The following is a 25271-nucleotide window of genomic DNA, read 5'->3' on the forward strand; positions in this document are numbered from 1 at the left end:
AAAGGCTTTGGGGAGTCAGGAGGTGAGTCACTCGCCGCAGAATACCCAGTCTCTGACCTGCTCTTTTAGCCACAGTATTTATGTGGCTGGTCCAGTTAAGTTTCTGGTCAATGGTGACCCCCAGGATGTTGATGGTGGGGGATTCGGCAATGGTAATGCCGTTGAATATCAGGGGGAGGTGGTTAGATCCTCTCTTGTAGAGATAGTCATTGCCTGGCACTTACCTGGCGCGAATGTTACTTGCCACTTTTGAGCCCAAGCCTGGATGTTGTCCAGGTCTTGCTGCATGCGGGCTTCGACTGCTTCATTATCTGAGGGGTTGCGAATGGAACTGAACACTGTGCAATCATCAGCGAACATCCCCATTTCTGACCTTATGATGGAGGGAAGGTCATTGATGAAGCAGCTGAAGATGGTTGGGCTTAGGACACTGCCCTGAGGCTGAGATGATTGGCCTCCAACAACCACTACCATCTTCCTTTGTGCCAGGTATGACTCCAGCCACTGGAGAGTTTTCCCCCTGATTCCCATGGACTTCAATTTTACTAGGGCTCCTTGGTGCCACACTCGGTCAAATGCTGCCTTGATGTCAAGGGCAGTCACTCTCACCTCACCTCTGGAATTCACCTCTTTTGTCCATGTTTGGACCAAGGCTGTAATGAGGTCTGGAGCCGAGTGGTCCTGGAGGAACCCAAACTGAGTATCGGTGAGCAGGTTATTGGTGAGTAAGTGCCGCTTGATAGCACTGTCGACGACACCTTCCATCACTTTGCTGATGATTGAGAGTAGACTGATTGGGCGGTAATTTGCCGGATTGGATTTGTTCTGCTTTTTGTGGACAGGACATACCTGAGCAATTTTCCACATTGTCGGGTAGATGCCAGTGTTGTAGCTGTACTGGAACATTTTGGCTTGAGGTGCAGCTAGTTCTGGAGCACAAGTCTTCAGCACTATGGCTGGGATGTTGTCGGGGCCCATAGCCTTTGCTGTATCCAGTGCACTCAGCTGTTTCTTGATATCACGTAGAGTGAATCGAATTGGCTGAAGACTGACTTCTGTGATGGTGGGGAAATCTGGAGGAGGCCGAGATGGATCATCGACTCGGCACTTCTGGCTGAAGATGGTTGCAAACGCTTCAGCCTTGACTTTTGCACTCATGTGCTGGACTCCACCATCATTGAGGATGGGGATGTTTGCAGAGCCTCCTCCTCCCATTAGTTGTTTAATTGTCCACCGCCATTTCTGACTGGATGTGGCAGGACTGCAGAGCTTTGATCTGATCTGTTGGTTGTGGAATCACTTAGCTCTGTCTATAGCATGTCGCTTCCGCTGTTTAGCATGCATGTAGTCCTGAGTTGTAGCTTCACCAGGTTGGCACCTCATTTTTAGGTATGCCTAGTGCTGTTCCTGGCATGCTCTTCCACACTCCTCATTGAACCAGGGTTGATCCCCTGGCTTGTTGGTCATGGTAGAGTGAGGAATATGCCGGGCCATGACGTTACAGATTGTGCTGGAATACAATTCTGCTGCTGCTGATGGCCAACAGTGCCTCATGGATGCCCAGTTTTGAGCTGCTAGATCGGTTCTGAATCTTTCCCATTTAGCACGGTGGTCGTGCCACACAACATGTTGGATGGTGTCCTCAGTGCGAAGACGGGACTTCGTCTCCACGAGGATTGTGCGGTGGTCTCTTCTACCAATACTGTCGTGGACAGATGCATTTGCGACAGGTAGGTTGGTGAGGACGAGGTCAAGTAAGTTTTTCCCTCATGTTGGTTCGCTCACCACCTGCCGCAGGCCGAATCTGGCAGCTATATCCTTCAGGACTCGGCCAGCTCAGTCAGTAGTGGTGCTACCGAGCCACTCTTGGTGATGGACATTGAAGTCCCCCACCCAGAGTACATTCTGTGCCCTTGCTGCCCTCAGTGCTTCCTCCAAGTTGTGTTCAACATGGAGGAGGACTGATTCATCAGCTGAGGGAGGACGGTAGGTGGTAATCAGCAGGAGGTTTCCTTGCCCATGTTTGACCTGATGCCATGAGATTTCATGATGTCCAGAGTCAATGTTGAGGACTCCCAGGGCCACTCCCTCCTGACTGTATATCACTGTACCGCCAACTCTGGTGTGTCTGTCCTGCCGGTGGGACAGGACATACCCAGGGATGGTGATGGAAGAGTCTGGGACGTTGGCTGAAAGGTATGATTCTGTGAGTATGGCTATGTCGGGCTGTTGCTTGACTAGTCTGTGGGACAGCTCTCCCAATTTTGGCAAAAGTCCCTAGATGTTAGTCAGGAGGACTTTGCAGGTCGACTGGGCATGGTTTGCCTTTGTCGTGTCTGGTGCCTCGTGGTCCAATGCCGGGTGGTCTATCCGGTTTTATTCTTATTGTGACTTTTTTTAGCGAGATTTTACAACTGAGTGGCTTGCTCGGCCATTTCAGAGGGCAATTAAGAATCAACCACATTGCTATAGTGCCTCCCAGCTCCTCAGCATTGCACTACAGAAAAACTCCAATGCTCCAACCGGCTCTGCTTCACAAATTAGCATGAGTTTTGCTATTTAACTATAAATAATGTGAAATAAAATGTATAACATGGCTGGGCATCTAATTACATTATTGACCTAGGATCTGGAAGGAACTATCACTCTGCTCCAAACAGAAAAGCCCCTGTGTATAAAGGGGGAAGTTAATTGCAGAACTGCTTGATCACATTTACCACGACCCATACTACTCCCTAGTCTTCAAAAACAATAATCTTTTTCATGTGATTCTTTGCAGATTGAAGCTTTTGTGTTCAATTATGAGGACAGGCGGTATAAACTTGGCTTTTGTTCCCTTGGCTTTAGGAGTTTGAGGGATGACCTGATCAAGGTCACCAAAATGATAAAAGAATTTGATAGGTTAGATACAGAGAAGCTATTTCCTCTGGTGGGGGAATCCAGAACAAGGGGGCACAATCTTAAAATTGGAGTGAGGCCATTCAGGAGCGAAATCAGGAAGCAGTTTTTCACACAAAGGGTAGTGGAAATGTGGAATTCTCCCCCCCCGCCTCCCCCCCAAAAAAGGCTGTGGATGTTGGGTCAATTGAAATTTTCAAGATTGACAGTGATAGATTTTTGTCAGGTATTAAGGGATATGGAACTATGGAAGGTAAATGGAGTTGAGGTGCAGATCAGCCATGATCTAATTGAATGGAAGAACAGGCTCAAGAGGCTGAATGGCCAACTCCTGTTTCTAATGTTCAGCCAAGAAGGGTGTGAATGGACAAAGGGATTCGATGATGAGAATTTGGCGAGGGAGCGAATGTAAGTTAAGGAAAGTCAGGAGGTTTTTAGGACTTGTTTAGATATAGTATAAAAATGGCTAATTGGGATTTTTATTTTAAACTCTTTCTAGGCATATAGGTATTCTCAACTCCCGGAGATGTCTGTCGGATCTCCACCTCCTGTACCTCCTAGAAATGCTCCAGTAGCAGTTACATCCCTCAGACGGTAATGTATTGTGTAATTTATTAATGTGTACAACACCAATAACAACTTGCACTTATATAGGACCTTTAATGTAGTAAAACGTCCCAAGGTGCTTCGCAGGAGCAATTATCAGACAAAATTTGGCACTGAACCACATAAGGAGATATTGGGACAGGTGACTAAAAGCTTGGTCAAAGAGGTAGGTTTTGAGGAGTGTCTTAAAGGAGGAGAGAGAAGCAGAGAGGTTTAGGGAGGGAATTCCAGAGCTTAGGGCCGAGGCAGCTGAAGGCACGGCTGCCGATGGTGGAGCGATGAAAATCGGGGATGTGCAAGGGACTAGGATTAGAGGAGCGCAGATCTTGGAGGGCTGTAGGGTAGGGGGAGGTTACAGAGATAGGGAGGGGCGAGGCCATGGAGGGATTTGAAAACAAGGATGAGAATTTTAAAATTGAGGCGTGGCTGGACCGGGAGCCAATGTAGGTCAGTGAGCACAGGGGTGATGGGAGAACGGGACTTGGTGAGAGTTAGGATACGGGCAGCAGAGTTTTCGATGAGCTCAAGCTTACGGAGAGTGGAAGATGGGAGGCCGGCCAGGAGAGCAATGGAATAGTCGAGACTGGAGGTAAAAAAGCCACGGATGAGGGTTTGAGCAGCAGATGGGCTGAGGCAGGGGCAGAGACACACACACAGACAGGACTGTAGAAATATAACCTGACACTGGCAGCTGATCTGGGAAGGTTTTGTATAAAACACAGCGAATTATAATATATAAAAAAACTATGCTTTCAACAGAACCATGTCAATGCTGTTTGGAAGGACAAAGAAATGACAACTTTTTGATGTGATTTTACTACCTCAATAATGACCTGGATTTTCATTCACAGCGTTGAGAGTGTAGAATAGTTTGTCCTCATTGTGCCAGGAAAATTGTTGCACCTGTGCACTAGCTTTTAGTGATCTGTGTACCTGGACATCCAAAACCCTTTGCTCCTCCACAGTCTCTCGCCATTTCAAAAATATTCTATTTTCTTTGTTAGATCCAAAGTGGGTGACCTCACACTTCCCCACATTGAACTCCATCTGCCCACAGCTTTGCTCACTCACTTAATCTATCAATGTCCCTTTGCAACTCTCTGCTTCCATCTACACGACTTGCTGCACCTCCTCACTTAACGTCATCTTCAAAATTGGATATTCTCTGATTAACACACAGCATTGGCAGAGGGCTGGGAACAGGACCTGGGAGAAATGTAATCATTGAAAATAAAACACAACCAGCTGCCCCCAACAGCTCAGTTGGAGTACTCAGCTACACAGTCTGGTTAGTTGAGTCTTACCAGACCAGAGGGTCCCTGTTTTGAAACCTGGCCTACACTGAGTTACCTGATCTGAACTGGGGTGGCAGTCGAGGGGATGGGGGTGGGGCAGGAGCAGGAGGAGAAAATTGGCCGGGTTCCTGCTCCTGATCGCTGTCCGATGATTCTTGCTGGAAAAACCCCACCACTTTGACCAAGGTCTTAGCCATCTGTCCTTCCTTGACTCAGCTTTCCTTTACGCCTTTATGAAGCGCCATTTTTTCCCGATGTGAATGCTAGGCGGTTGTCGTCTCTCAGGCCCCTTTTCCCTCCCAGTGCCCCCTCTCAGACACCTGAGTGCTGACGTAAAACTGTACCGAGCAGGTAGTCAGATTAGAGAAGCGATGGATGTTGGATAGAATGAGGCTCAGCTCGACCTTTGACCCAAGGTTTGGTGCCTTAGTCACCGTGCCAACGTGCTGTTATGGGATAAGATGCGACTCATATTTAAGATGATAGAGACTATCTTTAGTGCAGCAGAAATTAGACTGCACTCTGGGTGTTTTGATTCTTCCATTATCTTGTCTCTGAGGCACCCTGTGTTAAACTGGCCTCTCAATGAAATGGGTTACACCAGATAAATATATTACTACGTTATAAAAACAAGCTATCTAACTGACCTAAATTATTAGCTGTCGTCTCGTTTATGCACCTTTCTCTATTTTAATTCATTCTCGGGAAATAAGAGACAAAGATACATGGAATCTTACAGCACAGAAGGAGGCCATTCGGCCCATCGTGCCTGTGCCTGCTCTCTGAAAGAGCTACCCAATTAGTCCCACTCCCCCGCTCTTTCCCCATAGACTGCAATTTTCTCCCCTTCAAGAATGTATCCAATTCCCTTTGTAGGGGATGGTGGTGTGTGTCAGCTTCACCTCTGACTTCTGAGCGGTCCGAATCGCTCCCACTCCCTGGGTTCTAGACCTTGGACTTATTTGGGGGTTGTGACAAAGTGCAGCAGACAACTGGTTTTGGTGCAAGAAACTTTGATCTTTATTCAAGAGAGGAAATACAGCACAACAATCTTAACACTCTAATAAAATGGGGAACACTTCAGTACACACGAGGGAAATTACAGTAGAAAGATACCTCACCCCTCCCAATCCCACTTCATTAGCTAGGTTGGACTCTAAAGGGCCAGAGATAATGCTCACCAAACGAAACCTTGACTGTAATTCACCCAGAGGTAAGTCAGAAATAGATTGTAGAGTGGAAACTTTGCGGATCTTCGGTTTTCTCCTGAGTTGGTTTTCTTTGGTCGCGGTGGCTCAATATTACCCGGTTGGTTGGTGGTAATATTCGGTTGGTTGTTTCGTAAGGCCCTTGTTGCCACGAGGTGTCTGATGGTCATTGGGACTGTTGCTCTGGTTTCTTCTTGTGTGTCGGCCTGCTTCTAGAGCTGCTGTCCTTCCCTGTCGAATTGCTTTCCTTGTTGTCTGCTAGAAACTGCCCTTCTTTCCAGACACAGGCAGAACCAAGACAAGCAGCCCACCAGAGCCAGCAAGCCAGAGAGAGAGAGAGAGAGCGCGAGAGAGCTTTCACCTTGTGGATGTCTCTCTGACAATGGTCCCTTTAAACAGTTCTTACAAAGCCCTTAAGAATCTTTGATGGCTTTTTGATGGTCCCAATCATATTGCAAATTGCTTCTCCCAATGTGTCATTGTTAATTCTGATTTTGAGCTTGTCACATAATGCTTCCTTTTGTATCCAACGTCCTAGGTGTTGATGGTTTTGCTTTAAAACAAAGGCATGGCCCCACCATGTCTGGAAAAGTTGCCTTTTTCAATGGGAGTGATTGTCGACCCCCTGCAGTCAGTTTTGCATTAAAACAGAGTGTGTCTGAAGCTCCACGGTGTGTGTGTTGTTGATTTTGTCTGGTGACCTCTCAACTATCCTTCCATTTTAGGATTATAGTCAAGTTTTCCCATACTCAGGGTTTTTTTAGAGTTTTTCTCCGAGTTTTGGGGGATCTGTGAATTTTGAGAATCTTACACTTTTCAAAGCCATGATTGAACCAGCTTCCACCACCCTTTCAGGCAGCGCATTCCAGATCGTAATAACTCACTGCGCAAAAAAATGTTTCCTCATCTCCCCTCTGGTTCTTAGCCAATTATCTTAAATCTGTGTCCTCTGGTTTCCGACTCTCCTGCCAGTGGAAACATTTTCTCCCTATCTATTCTATCAATTTCTCCTTATTTACTCTATCAAAATCCCTCATATTGATTGCATCAGAAAAAAGTTGGCGGGGGGGAGGAGGAAATAAAAATAGAACAAGTATCTGTGGAACGATTGTTCAGCGAGATAACAAATCATCCCAGTTAAGTAATTATTAACGGATTGTTTACTTTGGAAAGTACATCTGTTCCGGTCTGAGTAGTAATGTATCATTTATAAAGATAAACGAGCATGCTTTGTTTTAAATCAGCTTCCTTGTCTGATTCGAGTCCCTTCTGATACACAGTTCAACATCAGAAAATGGCAATAACACGAGACCAGCTGACAGCCACAGCGCCGAACAGTTGCATCACGAAGCTCCCTTGGTGCCAGTGTCCAGATCCTCAGCCTCCGCTGAACAACCAGTCACACATTACTCAGGTGAGCCCTTTGAGAACCAATCGAGGCAATGTCTTGCTAGTTCTCTGATATTACAGAGGACTTCTTAATGGAAGAACCTGCATTTCTATAGTGCCTTTCACGACCTCAGGACATTCCTAAGCGCTTCACAGCCAATGAAGTACTTTTTAATGTGTAGTCACTGTTGTAATGCAGGAAACATGGCAGCCAATTTGCACACAGCAAGATCCCACAAACAGCAATGTGATAATGACCAGATCATAGAATCATGGAAAGTTACGGCACAGAAGGAGGCCATTCGCCCACCATGTCCTTGCCGGCCGAGAAAGAGCGATCCAGCTTAATCCCTCTTTCCAGCACTTGGTCCGTAGCCCTGTAGATCATGGTTAGATAATCTGTTTTTTAGTGGTGTTGGTCGAGGGATAAATATTGGCCAGGACGCATGAAACAGTGGATCGTTTACATCCACCTGAGAGGTTTAATGTCTTATCTGAAAGTCAACACATCCGACAGTGCAGCACTCCCTCGCTGCTGGCACTGGGAGTGTCAGCCTGGATTTTGTGCTCACGTCTCTGGGGTGGGACTTGAACTCACGACATTCTGACTCAGAGGCGAGAGTGCTGCCCACTGAGCCACGGCTGACACTTTGCGTTGAGTCTGAGGTAACGCAGCTCGAAGCATTGGATGTTTTTAATTCCCATCAAATTATCAAGGAATTGCAGAGAATTCCTTGGTGAGAAAAAGCTGAACAGGCTGGCAGGACCTCAGATTAATGTTTCGTCCGACGAGGTGATCTGAAATATGGATAAAATAAGGCTCGTTTACAGTTTTCCGGAGTCAAAATTTCAATGCACTGCTCCAAGACACTTGGCAGGAGCACAGGAGGGCTAGAAGGGTTAAATTATGAGAACAAATTGCGGAGACGAGGCTTATATTCCCTCGAGTATAGAAGATTAAGGGGTGATCTAATTGAAGTGTTTAAGATGATTAAAGGATTTAATAGGGTAGATAGAGAGAAACTATTTTCCTTTAGTGGGGGAGTCCAGAACAAGGGGACATAAAATTAGAGCTAGGCCATTCAGGGGTGATGTCAGGAAGCATACAAACATAGGAACAGGAGTAGGCCATTCAGCCCCTCGTGCCTGCTCCACCATTTGATAAGATCATGGCGGATCTGTGATCTAACTCCATATACCTGCCTTTGGCTCATATCCCTTAATACCTTTGGTTGCCAAAAAGCTATCTATCTCACATTTAAATTTAGCAATTGAGCAAATATCAATTGCCGTTTGTGGAAGAGAGTTCCAAACTTCTACCACCCTTTGTGTGTAGAAATGTTTTCTAATCTCGCTCCTGAAAGGTCTGGCTCTAATTTTTAGACTGTGCCCCCTACTCCTAAAATCCCCAACCAGCGGAAATAGTTTCTCTCTATCCACCCTATCCGTTCCCCTTAATATCTTATAAATTTCGATCAGATCACCCCTTAACCTTCTAAACTCTAGAGAATACAACCCCAATTTCTGTAATCTCTCCACGTAACTTAACCCTTGAAGTCCGGGTATCATTCTCGTAAACCTACGCTGCACTCCCTCCAAGGCCAATATGTCCTTCCGAAGGTGCGGTGCCCAGAACTGCTCACAGTACTCCAGGTGCGGTCTAACCAGGGTTTTGTATAGCTGCAGCATAACTTGTACTCTAGTCCTCCAGATATGAAGGCCAGCATTCCATTAGCCTTCTTGATTATTTTCTGCACCTGTTCATGACACTTCAATGATCAATGTACCTGAACCCCTAAGTCCCTTTGGACATCCACTGTTTTTAACTTTTTACCATTTAGAAAGTACCCTGTTCTATCCTTTTTTGATCCAAAGTGGATGACCTCACATTTGTCCACATTGAATTCCATTTGCCACAGTTTTGCCCATTCACCTAATCTATCAATATCGCTTTGTAATTTTATGTTTTCATCTACACTGCTTACAATGCCACCAATCTTTGTGTCATCGGCAAACTTAGATATGAGACTTTCTATGCCTTCATCTAAGTCGTTAATAAATATTGTGAATAATTGAGGCCCCAAGACAGATCCCTGCGGGACTCCACTAGTCACATCCTGCCAATGTGAGTACCTTCCCATTATCCCTACTCTCTGTCGCCTTTCGCTCAGTCAACTTCCAAACCAAGTCCGTACTTTTCCCTCGATTCCATGGGCTTCTATCTTAGCTAACAGTCTCTTATGTGGGACCTTATCAAATGCCTTCTGGAAGTCCATATAAATAACATCCATTGACATTCCCCTGTCCACCTCTTCAAAAAATTCAATCAGGTTTGTCAGGCACGACATTTCACAAATCCATGCTGGCTCTCTCTGATTAACTGAAAATTCTCGAGGTGTTCAGTCACCCTATCCTTAATTATAGACTCCAGCATTTTCCCCACAACAGATGTTAGGCTAACTGGTCTATAATTCCCTGGTTTCCCTCTCTCTCCTTTCTTAAAAAGTGGAGTGACATGTGCAATTTTCCAATCTAGAGGGACAGTTCCTGAATCTAGAGAACTTTGAAAGATTATAGTTAGGGCATCCGCAATGTGCTCACCTACTTCCTTTAAAACCCTGGGATGGAAACCATCTGGTCCTGGGGATTTGTCACTCTTTAGTGCTATTATTTTCTTCATTACTGTTGCTTTACTTATGTTAATTTTATCGAGTCCCTGTCCCCGATTCAATATTAGTTTTCTTTGGATTTCCGGCATGCTATCCTCTTTTTCTGCTGTAAATACTGACACAAAGTAATCGTTCAACATGTCCGCCATTTCCCCATTGTCAATGACAATATCCCCACTTTCAGTTTTTAAGGGGCCAACACTGCTCCTGACCACCCTCTTTTTCCTAATATAACTATAAAAGCACTTCTACAAACAAAGGGGAATGGAAATCTGGAACTCTCTCCACCTCCCACCCCCGCATTGCTGTTGAGGCTGGGGGTCAATGGACATTTTTAAAACTGAGATTGATTGATTTTTGTTAAGCAAGGGTATTAAGTGTTACAGAACCAAGGGGGTTAAATGGAGTTAGGATACAGATCAGCCATGATCTAAAAGAATGGTGAAACAGGGCTGAATGGCCTCCTCTTGTTCCTGAATCGCAAAACCGGGTGAAGTATCGACCTGGAGTGGGCAAAGTGCACTCCCAGCATGCTCCAAGGAGTGGCGAATCATAGATTACATAGAATGTACAGCACAGAAACAGGCCATTCGGCCCAACTGGTCCATGCTGGTGTTTATGCTCCACACGAGGCTCCGCCTTCCCTACTTCATCTAACCCCATCAGCATATCCTTCTGTTCCTTTCTCTCTCATGTGCTTATCCAGCTTTCCTTTAAATGCAACTCTGCTATTCGCCTCAACTGCTCCACATCCTCACCACCCTCGGAATTGAGTTCCTCAGTCTTACCAGAATGTACTAGAAATTTCTCTTTGACCTATGTTTTAAGTGGTGGAACAGCCATTCTACTCTCTCAATAGGACCATGTTTTTGTTTTCCACAGTGCACTAAAAGGCCCCTTTTCCTCTATGGTGTAAGATTCCCAAATGAAATCACCTTCTATTTTCAGACAGACAGACGCAGACAGAATAGATAGATGAAAGTCTGACAGACAGACAGACAGATAATATGGATAGATAGATAGTCCTTGAAGCTACTGACTTCTTCTCTGCTTAGTGGTCCCAACCCTCCCAGGAATGAACAGGAGTTTCCCAGAAGCGGGGACTCCTCACCCCCGAGCTCTGCTTCCAGCAACCCGGGGGATCAGCCATTTAAATTTCCAGTCGGAGTGCGCTCCATGACATTAGTGGCTGCTATTGGAGAAGCCTCCGACTCGATGACGACACCCGACCACTGCTCAAGAGAGCCGCGATCGAGTGAAGCACAGTCGGGAATTGGGGGGTGGTCTCTGAAAAGGGTGGGGAGGGGGTTCCTCTGTTTCCCCTCTTTCCCCCCCTCCTCATTTCCCCCTCTTCCCCCTGCTCACAGGAGGCCGCCTGGTTCTTGAAACTTCTCGCACAACAACTGCTGGCACGAAGCCACAAGCAAAATACACAACCACAGGGGACCCAACCTTTATAAGGTAAATGCAATAACATTTGTAGAAGTCACATGGTCAAACCTCCAGGAATGCTTCCAACCAGTGTTGGCAACCCATGTCTGCTACAGAGTAAACTTCTCAGTTGGGTGGACAGACTGTTACTGCCATGGGTTGGAGTCCTGTCTCTCCATAAGGTCCCCATTGATCTGAACGCTGCAATTGTTTAAATACGAAAGATACGATGGTTTGTGTGGGAGTATGTGTGTGCCTTTTGCATTTTCACCTTGGCTCTCCTGCTGCCCTCCAGTGTACAAACCGGGTGTAGCAAAGACAGAAGGTTTCAGGCAGAAACCAGGCAGCCCCTGAAATTATGCTGTGGGGCAGCAGTGTGCAAACACTTAACGCCTTCCCCTGGCGGCTATTTCAGCAACAGCGTTCGTTCCGTTTAAAGTAAATGGGTTCACTTCTCTGCTCAAATTGCCCGTGGAGTTTTGAAGGGGTATTCTAAGCATTTACACATTAGTATCCCGTCCTGTATTTTCAGGGTAACAGCCTTTTAAGATGGTTGGGATTCTTTATTTATATAATCTTCTACCGCCCCGCCCCGCCACGCCAAACCCTTCTCTCTCACCGACGGAGTCTGACTGTCAGAATTTCTCTCTTCCTCTTTCGCTGTTTACATTTGTCGAAGTCAGGATTACCAACTCTGCTTGGACGTATTCCTATAGGTGACATCACATGACCTCCTGCCTCCAACTGTGCCGCCCCCACACTCCCTCCATTGGCTGCCCCATAAGTCCATCCTCGCTGCGCCCCACCATCCCACAGCCAATCAGAAAGTGAATAGATTTTTCCATTACCTGATTGGATGATTCTTGACTGTCAGTCTATCAGCCTTTTTTCCAGTATAACTAACAAAAACAACAACAACTTGCATTTATATAGCACCTTTAACGTAGTAGAACGTCCCAAGGCGCTTCACAGGAGCGGTTAGCAATCAAAATTTGACATCGAGTCCACGTTAAGAGATATTAGGACAGGTGACCAAAAAGCTTGGTCAAAGAGGTGGGTTTTAAGGAGTGTCTTAAAGTTGGAGAGAGAGGTGGAGAGGCGGAGAGGTTTATGGAGGGAATTCCAGAGCTTGGGGCCTTGGCAGCTGAAGGCACGACCGCCAGTGGTGGAGTGATTAAAATCGGGGGTTACACGCAAGAGGCAAGAATTGAAGGAGCGCAGAGATCTCGGAGGACTCAAAGAAGATTTTATTTAAAAACGCAATTTTTTTTCAATGCCCCTATGATTTTTCTCCTGGGTCTTGCTCGCAGCAGTGTCCCGGAGATTAGTCTTTAATTCCCGGAGACTCCAGGGCAAACTTGAAGGGTTGGCAACCCGAGTTGAAGTGTAACTGAACAAGCGGGTGCAGGCTGTGGAATTTGCTGGTACCACAGGACGATGTAAGCTGCTTGTCCTGGTCCGATTTGGACAGACTGATTGTCTCCCAGTTGTAAGAATAAGTGTACAAGGTTGAATAACCATATAGTTGTGGTCTCCATATCATAAAAAGAATATAGGGGCACTGGAGAAGGTGCAAGAAAAGATTCACAAGGATGATACCAGAACTGAGAGATTATACTTATCAGGAAAGGCTGAGGGTTGATCTGATGGAGGTCTTTAAAATTATGAAAGGGTTTGATAGGGTGGATATAGAGAAGATGTTTCCACGAGAGATTAAAACTAGGGGTCATAAATATAAGATAGTCACTAATAAATCCAATAGAGAATTTAGGGGAACCTTCTTTACCCAGAAAGTGGTGAGATTGTGGAACTTGCTTCCACAAGGAATAGTTGAGGCGACTAGCATTGATGCATTTAAGAGGAAGCAAGATAAGTACATGAGGGAGAAAGGAATAGAAGGATATGCTGATAATGTTGGATGAAATAAGGTGGGTGGGAGGAGGCTCACCATAAATGTTAGCAGAGGCCAGTTGGGCCGAATGGCCTGTTTCTTCAATGTAAAATACATATATCCACATATTAATAACTTATCCTGCGATGGTTATGCAAGGCCAGGCCTGGAATCACTGGAGATATTACCTCATTAACCATCCATGAGAAGATGTAGTTAATCAGCCGAGTGACTGTCGGGAGGCAATGTACTCATGAATAGGCTTGTGTTCTGAATGTACTGGAAGGAGATAAAGTGTAAGGCCATAACTGATACGCACGGCTTCTCATTAGTGAGTAAGCAGATCTTGTTGCACAGACTCGTTGAAGTGAGAACGGGTTGACATAATGCCATTACTTAAGGACGTAGTCATGCATATAAAAGGTACAGACTCTGGGGCTTCTGGGGGAGACTTTTCTAGTCTTGCTGAGGCCAGCGTAAGCAGCCAAGATGTCACACTTTCTATTTCCTGAAAGGGGTCCCTGGTATGTGAATTATAATGTAATTGGCACCTGTATCTCGTATACACAGCATGTAAAGGGGTTGTGTTTTATTATCATACTGACTTAATTTAATAAAGAGTTAATACCAGAGTTTCGAAGTATTAGAGGTAAACGATTTATGACAGTATCCTAGATAAACCCAACACCAGTCCGTCGGGGGGGGGGGGCTCACCAACCCACATCTCCACATATTAGTAACTTATCCTGCGATGGCAGTGCAAGGCCAGGCCTGGAATCACTGAATATATTACCTCATTAACCATCCATGAGGAGATGTAGTTAATCAGTCGAGTGACTGTAGGGAGGCGATGTGCTGATGTGTGTGTGTGTGTGTGTGTGTGTGTGTTTGTGAGAGAGAGAGAGAGAGAGAGAGAGAAGGGGGCGCTCGCTAACCCTTCCCCCACCCCCTAAATACACACACACACACACACACACACCATTGCTCCACTGCATCATCGGAATGCGCCACTTCCAAAATGTATGTGCGTCCATTTTAGCTTTGTTCGCTGGTGGATCTGGGCCCCCGAAATTCTACAGCCTGGCGATCCCAGCGGGGATGGTGCCCGCCGGAGTTTGTGGAGTCTTTGGGAGGGCAGCTTGTTCGGAATGGCGGCAGAGCTTGCTCCCGCTTGCTCCCTCCCCATTCGTCTGAAAACGTGGACACCCGTCCGTTTGTCGGGGGGGAGGGAGAGTTAGTGAGCCCCCTCCCCTCAACTGCCCCCCCCACACACTCACCATTGCTCCATTCAGCACCCCCCCCCCCGAGCCAGTGGTCAATCCAAGGATGTTTCTGTTTTCTTGTGTGTTCATACGTGAAACAAACCCGTTTATTGGTTTATAATCATGCTACTTTACCCGGGAGTACTTTTCAGCCTGCCTTCAGTAAGGACAGGTAAGTGTACATTGTGGCACATGCAAGATCTCAATATTCAGTACATGCAACAAAGGGTCTACATTACGATCCCCAGGACATCGTGCTCTCGTAACTAGATATTGGGCCATAAAGGTGCGCTCCTGATCGTAGAGATCACAAGGTCCATTTTACGGGAGTGAGTGATGAGACCGAACACAGGAAAATATCAAGTGTTAGATCCATGAAATCTGTAATATAGACAAAGACAGCAGCCAATCTGTGCTGGCAACATCCCTCAAACAACAATGGGATGGATAACGAGTTACTCTGTGTTTTGGTCATGTTAGTTGAGGGAGCAATTTTGACCAGGACACTAAGAGAATTTTCTACCTGAATCTCGGTTTAACATCATAATCTTCTAACCCAGACACAAGAGTGCTACCCATCCAAGTGGGGTTTAAGCCCCTCTACTTAGGGTTACTGAGAAGCATTAGGTGATCTAAATATCAAGCTTAGGCTTAAAATGAACCAAGTCTGAAGGAAGACCAGTGATCAAAAGGAATGTTTGTCTCCCACAAATCAGTAGACTGCAACAGATTGTCAATAAAACAGCTGCAACAACGACAACTTGTATTTATGTAGTGCTTTTAATGTAGAACACATCCCACAACACATTACAGAGGCAAAAACAGACCCCAACCAGTTTATGGATCACTGTGTTTGTGCCATCTCTTTGCCAGTAAAATGCATTGCCCTGCTTATTCCCCGTAACCCTGTATCTTTCTCTGCTTCAAATATTTATCCACTTTCCCCTTAAAAGATGCAATGGGCTCTGCCTCAACCACCCCCTGTGGAGATGTATTCCGTGCTCCAACAACCCTGAGTTTAAAAAAACGTTTTGCTAACTTCTCACCTTACTCTGAGGAGAAGGGTTAGGCGAGGTAAATGGCAGCTTGGAGACTTTTTGAGGAAGGGGAAAAGTGTAGCAAGTTAAGAGGGGTTTTGGGGAGAGTTCCAGATTGTAGGACGAAGACAGATGAAGGTTTTGCCACTGAAGATGGAGCAGAGAAAGCCAGCACTGCAAAGGAGGCTAAGGTTAGAAGAGCAAAGGTCACACACTGGCATGTAGGGCTGGAGGAGGTTACAGAGATATGAAGGGATTTGTAAACAAGGATAGGGATTTTGAATATTAAGCACGGTGGGATGAGAAACCAAAGAGTTTGGTGATAGAGAAGCAGTTAATTTAAGAATGCTACGTTACAGATGGATAAATTTCTGGTTTGGAATGGGATGAAAGATTACACGGATATACACTGAGATAGAAACATAGGAACAGGAGTAGGCCATTCAGCCCCTCGAGCCTGTTCCGCTATTCAGTGAGATCATGGCTGATCTGTATCCTAACTCCATTCAGCCACCTTGGCTCCACATCCCTCAATACCCTTGGCGAGCAAAAATCTATCGATCTCAGATTTAAAATTATTAATTGAGATAGCATCAACTGCTGTTTGTGGGAGAGAGTTCCACGCTTCTACCACCCTTTACGTGAAGAGATGTTTCCTAACTTCTGAATGGCCTGGCTCTGATTTTAGAGTTATGTCCCCCTCTCCTAGATTTCCTCACTAGCGGAAAATGTTTCTCTCTATCTACCCTATCAATTCCTTTCAAAATCCTAAAATCCTCAATCAAATCACCCTTAATCTTCTATATTCCAGGGAATACAAGCCTAGTTTATGTAACCTCTCATAATCTAACACTTGGAGCCCTGATAACATTCTGGTGAATCTGTGCTGCACTCCTTCCAAGGCCAATATATCCTTTCTAAGGTGCGGTACCCAGAACTGTACACAATACCCCAGATGTGGTCTAACCAATGCTTTGCATAGTTGCAGCAAAACTTGATCCTTGTAGTCCTCTAGATGGGCAAATACACAGTACCTTCTGAGCAGCTTGACAAACTATAGAAATGTCATTTGTGGAAACCAATGTACAGGTTTAAATAATAGAGTGGACATCGATACATTTTCGAGAGTTTTGCTTATCTTTGGTGTCAGCCGTGGCTCAGTGGGCAGCACTCTCACTTCTGGGTCAGATGGTCATGGGTTCAGGTCCCGCTCCAGAGACTTGAGCACAAAATCTAGGCTGACACTCCAGTGCAGTACTGAGGGAGTGCTGCACTGTCGGAGGTGCCGTATTTTGGGTGCGACATGAAACCGAGGCTCCGTCTGCCCTCTCAGGAATATAGAAACAGGAGTAGGCCGTTTAGCCCCTTGAGCCTGTTCCGCTATTCAATGAGATCATGGCTGCTCTGTGACCTAACTCCATATACCCGTCTCAGCCCCATATCCCTTTGGTTAACAAAAATCTATCAATCTCAGATTTAGAATTAACAATTGAGCTAGCATCAACTGCCATTTGGGGAAGACAGTTTCAAACTTCTCCCACCCTTTGCGTGTCGAAGTGTTTCCTAACTTCACTCCTGAAAGTCCTGACTCTAATTTTTAGGCTATGTCCCCGAGTCCTAGACTCCCCAACCAGCAGAAATAGTTTCTCTCTATCTACCCTATCAGTTCCCTTTAATATCTTGAAAACTTCGATCAAATCACCCCATAATCTTCTAAATTCCAGGGACTACAATCCTGGTTTGTGTTATCTCTCCTCGTAATTTAACCCTTGGAGTCCAGGTATCATTCTAGTAAATCTACGCTCCACTCCCTCCAAGGACAATATATCCTTCCTAAGGTGCAGTGCTCAGAACTAAACACAGGTGTGGGCTAACCAGGGCTTTGTACCGAGGTAAAAGATCCCTCAGCACTATTCGAAGAAGAGCAGAGGAGTTCTCCCCAGTGTCCTGGCCAATATTTATCCCTCAATCAACATGACTAAAAAAAGATTATATGGTCATTATCACATTGCTGTTTGTGGGACCTTGCTGTGTGCAAATTGGCTGCCACGTTTCCTACATTACAACAGTGACTACACTTCAAACATACTTCATTGGTTGTAAAGCATTTTCGCACATCCTGAATTTGTACGAAGGCGCTATTTTTTTATTATTCATTCATGGGATGTGGGCATCGCTGGCAACGCCAGCATTTATTGCCCATCCCTAATTGTCCTTGAGAAGGTGGTGGTGAGCCGCCTTCTTGAACTGCTGCAGTCCGTGTGGTGAAGGTTCTCCCACAGTGCTGTTAGGAAGGGAGTTCCAGGATTTTGACCCAGTGACGATGAAGGAACGGCGATATATTTCCAAGTCGGGATGGTGTGTGACTTGGAGGGGAACATTCAGGTGGTATTGTTCCCATGCACCTGCTGCCTTTGTCCTTCCAGGTGGTAGAGGTCGTGGGTTTGGGAGATGCTGTCGAAGAAGCCTTGGCGAGTTGCTGCAGTGCATCCTGTGGATGGTACACACTGCAGCCATAGTGCGCCGGTGGTGAAGAGAGTGAATGTTTAGGGTGGTAGATAGGGTGCCAATCAAGCAGACTGCTTTGTCCTGGATGGTGTCGAGCTTCTTGAGTGTTGTTGGAGCTGCACTCATCCAGGCAAGTGGAGAGTATTCCATCACATTCCTGACTTGTGCCTTGTAGATGGTGGAAAGGCTTTGGGGAGGCAGGAGGTGAGTCACTCGCCGCAGAATACCCAGCCTCTGACCAGCTCTTGTAGCCACAGTATTTATGTGGCTGGTCCAGTTAAGTTTCTGATCAATGGTGACACCCAGGATGTTTATGGTGGGGGATGTGGCAATGGTAATGCTGTTGAATGTCAAGGGGAGGTGGTTAGACTCTCTCTTGTTGGAGATTGTCATTGCCTGGCACTTGTCTGGCGCAAATGTTACTTGCCACTTATCAGCCCAAGCCTGGATGTTGTCCAGGTTTTGCTGCATGCGGGCTCGGACTGCTTCATTATCTGAGGGGTTGCAAATGGAACGGAACACTGTGCAATCATCAGCGAACATCCCCATTTCTGACCTTATGATGGAGGGAAGGTCATTGATGAAGCAGCTGAAGATGGTTGGGCCTAGGACACTGCCCTGAGGAACTCCTGCAGCAATGTCCTGGGGCTGAGATGATTGGCCTCCAACAACCACTACCATTTTCCTTTAGGCAAGGTATGACTCCAGCCACTGGAGAGTTTTCCCCCTGATTCCCATTGACTTCAATTTTACTCGGGCCCCTTGGTGCCACACTCAGTCAAATGCTGCCTTGATGTCAAGGGCAGTCACTCTCACCTCACCTCTGGAATTCAGCTCTTTTGTCCATGTTTGGACCAAGGCTGTAATGAGGTCTGGAGACGAGTGGTCCTGGCAGAACCCAAACTGAGCATCAGTGAACAGGCTATTGGTGAGTAAGTGATGCTTGATAACACTGTCGACGACCCCTTCCATCACTTTGCTGATGATTGAGAGTAGACTGATGGGGCGGTAATTGGCCGGATTGGATTTGTCCTGCTTTTTGTGGACAGGACATACCTGGGCAATTTTCCACATTGTCGGGTAGATGCCAGTGTTGTAGCTGTACTGGAACAGTTTGGCTAGAGGCGCAGCTAGTTCTGGAGCACAAGTCTTCAACACTACAGCCGGGATGTTGTCGGGGCCCATAGCCTTTGCTGTATCCAGTGCACTCAGCTGTTTCTTGATATCACGTGGAGTGAATCGAATTGGCTGAAGACTGACTTCTGTGATGGTGGGGATATCGGGAGGAGGCCGAGATGGATCATCCACTCGGCACTTCTGGCTGAAGACGGTTGCAAACGCTTCATCCTTGTCTTTTGCACTCAACTGTTCCTCCCAAGCAAGTTACACTTAAAAAAGAAAGAAAGACTTATATTTACATGGCATCTTTCACGACCTCAGGACGTCCCAAAGCACTTAACAGCCAATGCAGTACTTTTTGAAGTGTAGTCACGATTGTAATGTAGGAAATGTTGCAGTCAATCTGCGCAGAGCAAGATCCCACAAACAGCAATGTGATAACGACCAGATAATCTGCCTTAAGTGATGTTGGCTGAGGGATAAATATTGGCCAGCAGTTCCCACATGTTATGTCTCAAGTTACTCATATAGTCATGATTTAATTGAAGCCAAAATTACACATGGATTATTTACCAACAAGAATGATTTGGTAGTAAATTTTAAAACGTGTCAGCGTTGCTTTAAGATAATGTTGCGAAGGAGAAAAGTCAACTGGTGGGGTAGACTGCCACCTAGTGTAAGGCGTGCAGACTGCGATCAAGTATTCAACAACAAAAAAATAAATTCCCCGAGTCAACTGGGGTCAGAGGGATGTGGGTTTAGTGACCAAGACAAGAGGATGATCGGAGGGGTCCGTGTGATCAAAGCAGCCCAGTCTGCCTCAGCAGCTACATTTCATTAATGTTTTTGATTACGTGTGAATTAGTATGCTGCTAATGCATGGAAGATTGGATTTTTGTGCTCTTATTTTTATTTTAATTGCAGCATATATTTGTCTTGAAAGGTCTACATCTTGTCAGGACTGTAGAATCAGGACTGTCGTCATCACCTCCACGTTGTCATGTGTAGATTGCGGATATGATACAAAAACAAAATGGCTTGATGATGTAGGTCTCAGCCGTGGCTCAGTTAATATCACTCTCGCCTCTGAGTCAGAAGGTCATGCGTTCAAGTCCCACTTCAGAGATTTGAGCGCAAAACCTAGGCTGACACTCCCAGTGCAGTATTGAGGGAGTGCTGCACTGTCGGAGATGCCGTCTTTCGGATAAGACGTTAAAACGAGGCCCCGTCTGCCCCCTCAGGTGGACGTAAAAGATCCCATGGCGACTATTTGAAGAAGAGTAGGGGAGTTCTCCCAATATTTACCTCTCAACCAACATCACTTAAAAAAACAGATTATCTGGTCGTTATCACATTGCCGTTTGTGGGATCTTGCTGTGTGCAAATTGGCTGCCACCTTTCCTGCATTACAACAGTGACTACACTTCAAAAAGTATTTCATTGGCTGTGAAGCGCTTTGGGACATCCTGAGGTCGTGATAGGCGCTATATAAATGCAAGTCTGTCTTCCTTTGACTGGCTCACTAATTCTTTCAGAGAAGGGAACCTGTTGCTCTTGCCTGGTCTGGGCCCACACGTGACTCCAGTCCCACACTAAGTGACTCTTATTGCCCTCTGAAGTGACCTCAGTTCTACGAACAATTGCTTCTTGAAGCCTCAGGGCAACCAGGAATGGGCAATAAATGCAGCCTTGCCAGCGCTGTCCATTCTGAGGAGAAATATAAAAACAATTTGTGGATATGAATCTTCAAGGCTTTAACCTTGTGCCCACGTACTGACCTTATGGATTTTTCTGCTTATTCAGCAGGGTATATCTGAAATGTTGAATGTTTTATTCCGATTATATTTGCAGGTAGCTCAGTCCCAGCAGTTTATGCCATACCAGCCAACAGACCTGGATTCCCAAACTATTTCATCCCAGCTCCTGCGCCCTACCGGAATCACGCCTGGACACCGTACGTGGGAGATGGAGAAGCACAGGGCGTGTGGGCTGAGAACGTATGTATGAATGAATGTTATGCTAAACCTTTATAAATCACTGGTTAGACCCCAGCCAGAGTGTTGTGTCCAGTTGTGGGCACCACACATTAGGAAGGATGTCAAGGCCTTGGAGAGGGTGCAGAGGAGGTTTACCAGATTTATACCAAGGATGCGAGACTTCAGTTACATGGAGAGACTGGAGAAGCTGGGATTGTTCTCCTTACAGCAGAGAAGGTTAAGGGGACATTTAATAGAGATGTTCAAAATCATGAAGGGTTTTGATCGAGTAAATAAGGTGAAACTGTTTCCAGTGGCAGGAGGGTCGGTAACCAGAGGACACAGATTTAAGGTAATTGACAAAAGAACCAGAAGGGAGATGAGGAGAATTTTTTATGATCTGGAATGCACTGCCTGAAAGGGTGGTGGAAGCAGATTCAATAGTAACTTTCAAAAGGGAATTGGACAAATACTTGAAGGGGAAAAATTTGAGGGTCTATGGGGAAAGAGCAGGGGAGTGGGACTAATTGGGTAGCTCTTTCAAAGAGCCAGCACAGGCACGATGGGCAGAACGGCCTCCTTCTATGCTGTATCATTGTATGATTCCCATTGCGTTAACAAGCTACTCATTACTTACTGCGCAAACTAGCCAGAGGAATCCATTACAGTAACCACTACGTTGTTTGTGTGTACAATGCTCTTCAATATGTTGGACATTGAGTGACAACGTTTACAACTGTCCTTAGTTATTACTCCTTCCCCATTGCACTAATGCGAAAGGAAACTTTGAAACTAGGAACTGTGGAGGAGCAAAGGGATTTTTTGTGTCCATGTACATGATGGTTCTGCACTCAAATTGGCAGGATGTGACAAGCGGTGTTCACTAGATTTATCTTTGACTTAGATGAAGGAATAGAGAGCTGAATATCTAAGTTTGCTGATGGCACTAAGTTAGATGGCACAGTAAATAGTGCAGATGAGAGCAGAAAGTTGAAAAGGGACATTGATAGATTTAGTCAGTGGGCAAAACTGTGGCAGATGGAGTTCAATGTGGGCAAGTGTGAGGTCATCCACTTGGACCTAAGAAAGATATGTCAGAATATTTTGTAACGAAGGATATAGAGGAGCAAATTTGCAGGGAAATTATAGAGAGGTGCAAAAGCCATAGAGTAGTGATAACGGGGGACTTAAACTACCCTAATATAGATTGGGATAGCAATAATATAAGGGGCAAAGAGGGGGAGGAATTTTTGAAGTGTATTCAGGAGAACTTTCATCAGTACGTTTCCGGCCCGACGAGGAAGGAGGCATAACTGGACTTGGTTCTGGGGAATGAGGTGGGCCAAGTGGAGCAAGTGTCAATGGGGGAACATTTAGGGAACAGTGATCATAGTATCATAAGGTTTAGAATAGCTATGGAAAAGGACATGGACCACACTGGAGTAAAAATACTCAATTGGAGGAGGGCCAATTTCAGTGGGATGAGAACAGATCCGGGTAAATTGGAATCAAAGATTGTCAGGCAAAACTGTAATTGAACAATGGGCGGCCTTTAAGAAGGAGATGGCTAAGGTACAGTCCAGGTACATTCCCACATGGGAGAAAGAACATAAGAACATAAGAACATAAGAAATTGGAGCAGGAGTAGGCCAATCGGCCCCTCGAGCCTGCTCCGCCATTCAATAAGATCATGGCTGATCTGATCCCAACCACAAATCTAAAGAACACAAGAAGTCGGAGCAGGACCCGGCCACATAGCCCCTGGGCCCTCTCCGCCACCCACAGGGCATTGACCGATCCGAACTCAGCTTCATGTCCAATTTCCTGCCCGCTCCCCATAACCCCTAATTCCCTTTACTTCTAGGAAACTGTCTATTTCTGTTTTAAATTTATCTAATGATGTAGCTTCCACAGCTTCCTGGGGCAGCAAATTCCACAGACCTACCACCCTCTGAGTGAAGAAGTTTCTCCTCATCTCAGTTTTGAAAGAGCAGCCCCTTATTCTAAGATTATGCCCCCTAGTTCTAGTTTCACCCATCTTTGGGAACATCCTTACTGCATCCACCCGATCAAGACCCTTCACAATCTTATATGTTTCAATAAGATCGCCTCTCATTCTTCTGAACTCCAATGAGTAGAGACCCAATCTACTCAACCTCTCCTCATATGTCCGCCCCCTCATCCCCGGGATTAACCGAGTGAACCTTCTTTGTACTGCCTCGAGAGCAAGTATGTCTTTTCTTAAGTATGGAGACCAAAACTGTATGCAGTATTCCAGGTGCGGTCTCACCAATACCTTATATAACTGCAGCAATACCTCCTTGTTTTTATATTCTATCCCCCTAGCAATAAAAGCCAACATTCCGTTGGCTTTCTTGATCACCTGCTGCACCTGCATACCAACTTTTTGATTTTCTTGCACTAGGACCCCCAGATCCCTTTGTACTGCAGTACTTTCCAGTCTCTCGCCATTAAGAAAATAACTTGCTCTCTGATTTTTCCTGCCAAAGTGCATAACCTCACATTTTCCAATATTATATTGCATCTGCCAAATCTCCGCCCACTCACCCAGCCTGTCTATATCCCCTTGCAGGTTTTTTATGTCCTCCTCACTCTCTACTTTCCCTCCCATCTTTGTATCATCTGCAAATTTTGATATGTTGCACTCGGTCCCCTCCTCCAAATCGTTAATATAGATTGTAAAGAGTTGGGGACCCAGCACCGACCCCTGTGGAACACCACTGGTTACTGGTTGCCAGTCCGAAAATGAACCATTTATCCCAACTCTCTGCTTCCTGTTCGATAACCAATCCTCCACCCATGCCAGAATATTACCCCCAATCCCGTGATTTTTTATCTTAAGTAATAATCTTTTATGTGGCACCTTGTCGAATGCCTTCTGGAAGTCTAAATACACTATGTCCACTGGTTCCCCTTTATCCACCCTATACGTTATATCCTCGAAGAACTCAAGCAAATTTGTCAGACATGACTTCCCCTTCATAAAGCCATGCTGACTTTGTCCTATTAAATTATGCTTATCTAAATGTTCCGTTACTGTCTCCTTAATAATAGACTCCAAAATTTTACCCACCACAGATGTTAAGCTAACTGGCCTATAATTTCCAGCCTTCTGCCTACTACCCTTTTTAAATAACGGTGTTACATTAGCAGTTTTCCAATCTGCCGGGACCTCTCCTGAGTCCAGGGAATTTTGGAAAACTATCACCAAAGCATCCACAATCCCTACTGCCACTTCCCTCAAGACCCTAGGATGGAAGCCATCAGGTCCAGGGGATTTATCCGCCTTGAGTCCCATTATTTTACTGAGTACCATCTCCTGAGTGATTTTAATCGTATTTAGCTCCTCCCCCCCTATAGCCCCCTGTTTGTCCAGTGTTGGGATATTCTTAGTGTCCTCTACTGTAAAGACTGAAACAAAATATTTGTTCAGCATTTTTGCCATCTCCATGTTTCCCACCATTAATTTCCCGGTCTCATCCTCTAAGGGACCTATGTTTGCCTTAGCCACCCTTTTTCTTTTTATATAACTATAGAAACTCTTGCTATCTGTTTTTATATTTTTTGCTAATTTCTTTTCATAATCTAACTTCCCTTTCTTAATCAATCCTTTAGTTACTTTTTGCTGTCTTTTGAAGAATTCCCAATCTTCTATCCTCCCACTAAGTTTGGCTACCTTATATGTCCTTGTTTTTAGTCGGATACTATCCTTGATTTCTTTACTTAGCCACGGATGGCTGTCATTTCTTTTACACCCTTTTTTCCTCAGTGGAATATATTTATTTTGAAAGTTGTAAAATAACTCCCTAAATGAACACCACTGCTCATGTACCGTCTTACCCTTTAATCTATTTTCCCAGTCCACTTTAATCAATTCCGCTCTCATACCATCATAGTCTCCTTTATTCAAGCTCAGTACGCTTGTTTGAGAATCAACCTTCTCACCCTCTAATTGGATATG

The 25271-nt window shown here is 45.4% G+C and overlaps 1 protein-coding gene across 1 annotated transcript in view; it reads left to right on the forward strand.

Moving 5' to 3' along the window:
* The window catches only part of kiaa1549la (KIAA1549-like a), a 378638-nt gene that overhangs the window by 347686 nt on the left and 5681 nt on the right, over positions 1-25271 (forward strand). The window contains exons 18-20 of the mRNA XM_067994216.1: positions 3398-3492; positions 7288-7421; positions 21165-21310. Of these exons, the coding sequence (XP_067850317.1) occupies positions 3398-3492; positions 7288-7421; positions 21165-21310 (375 nt within the window). The remainder of the gene's footprint in view (positions 1-3397; positions 3493-7287; positions 7422-21164; positions 21311-25271) is intronic.

The sequence above is a fragment of the Heptranchias perlo genome, chromosome 12, assembly GCF_035084215.1.
Source record: "Heptranchias perlo isolate sHepPer1 chromosome 12, sHepPer1.hap1, whole genome shotgun sequence".
In the NCBI taxonomy this organism is placed as follows: domain Eukaryota; kingdom Metazoa; phylum Chordata; class Chondrichthyes; order Hexanchiformes; family Hexanchidae; genus Heptranchias; species Heptranchias perlo.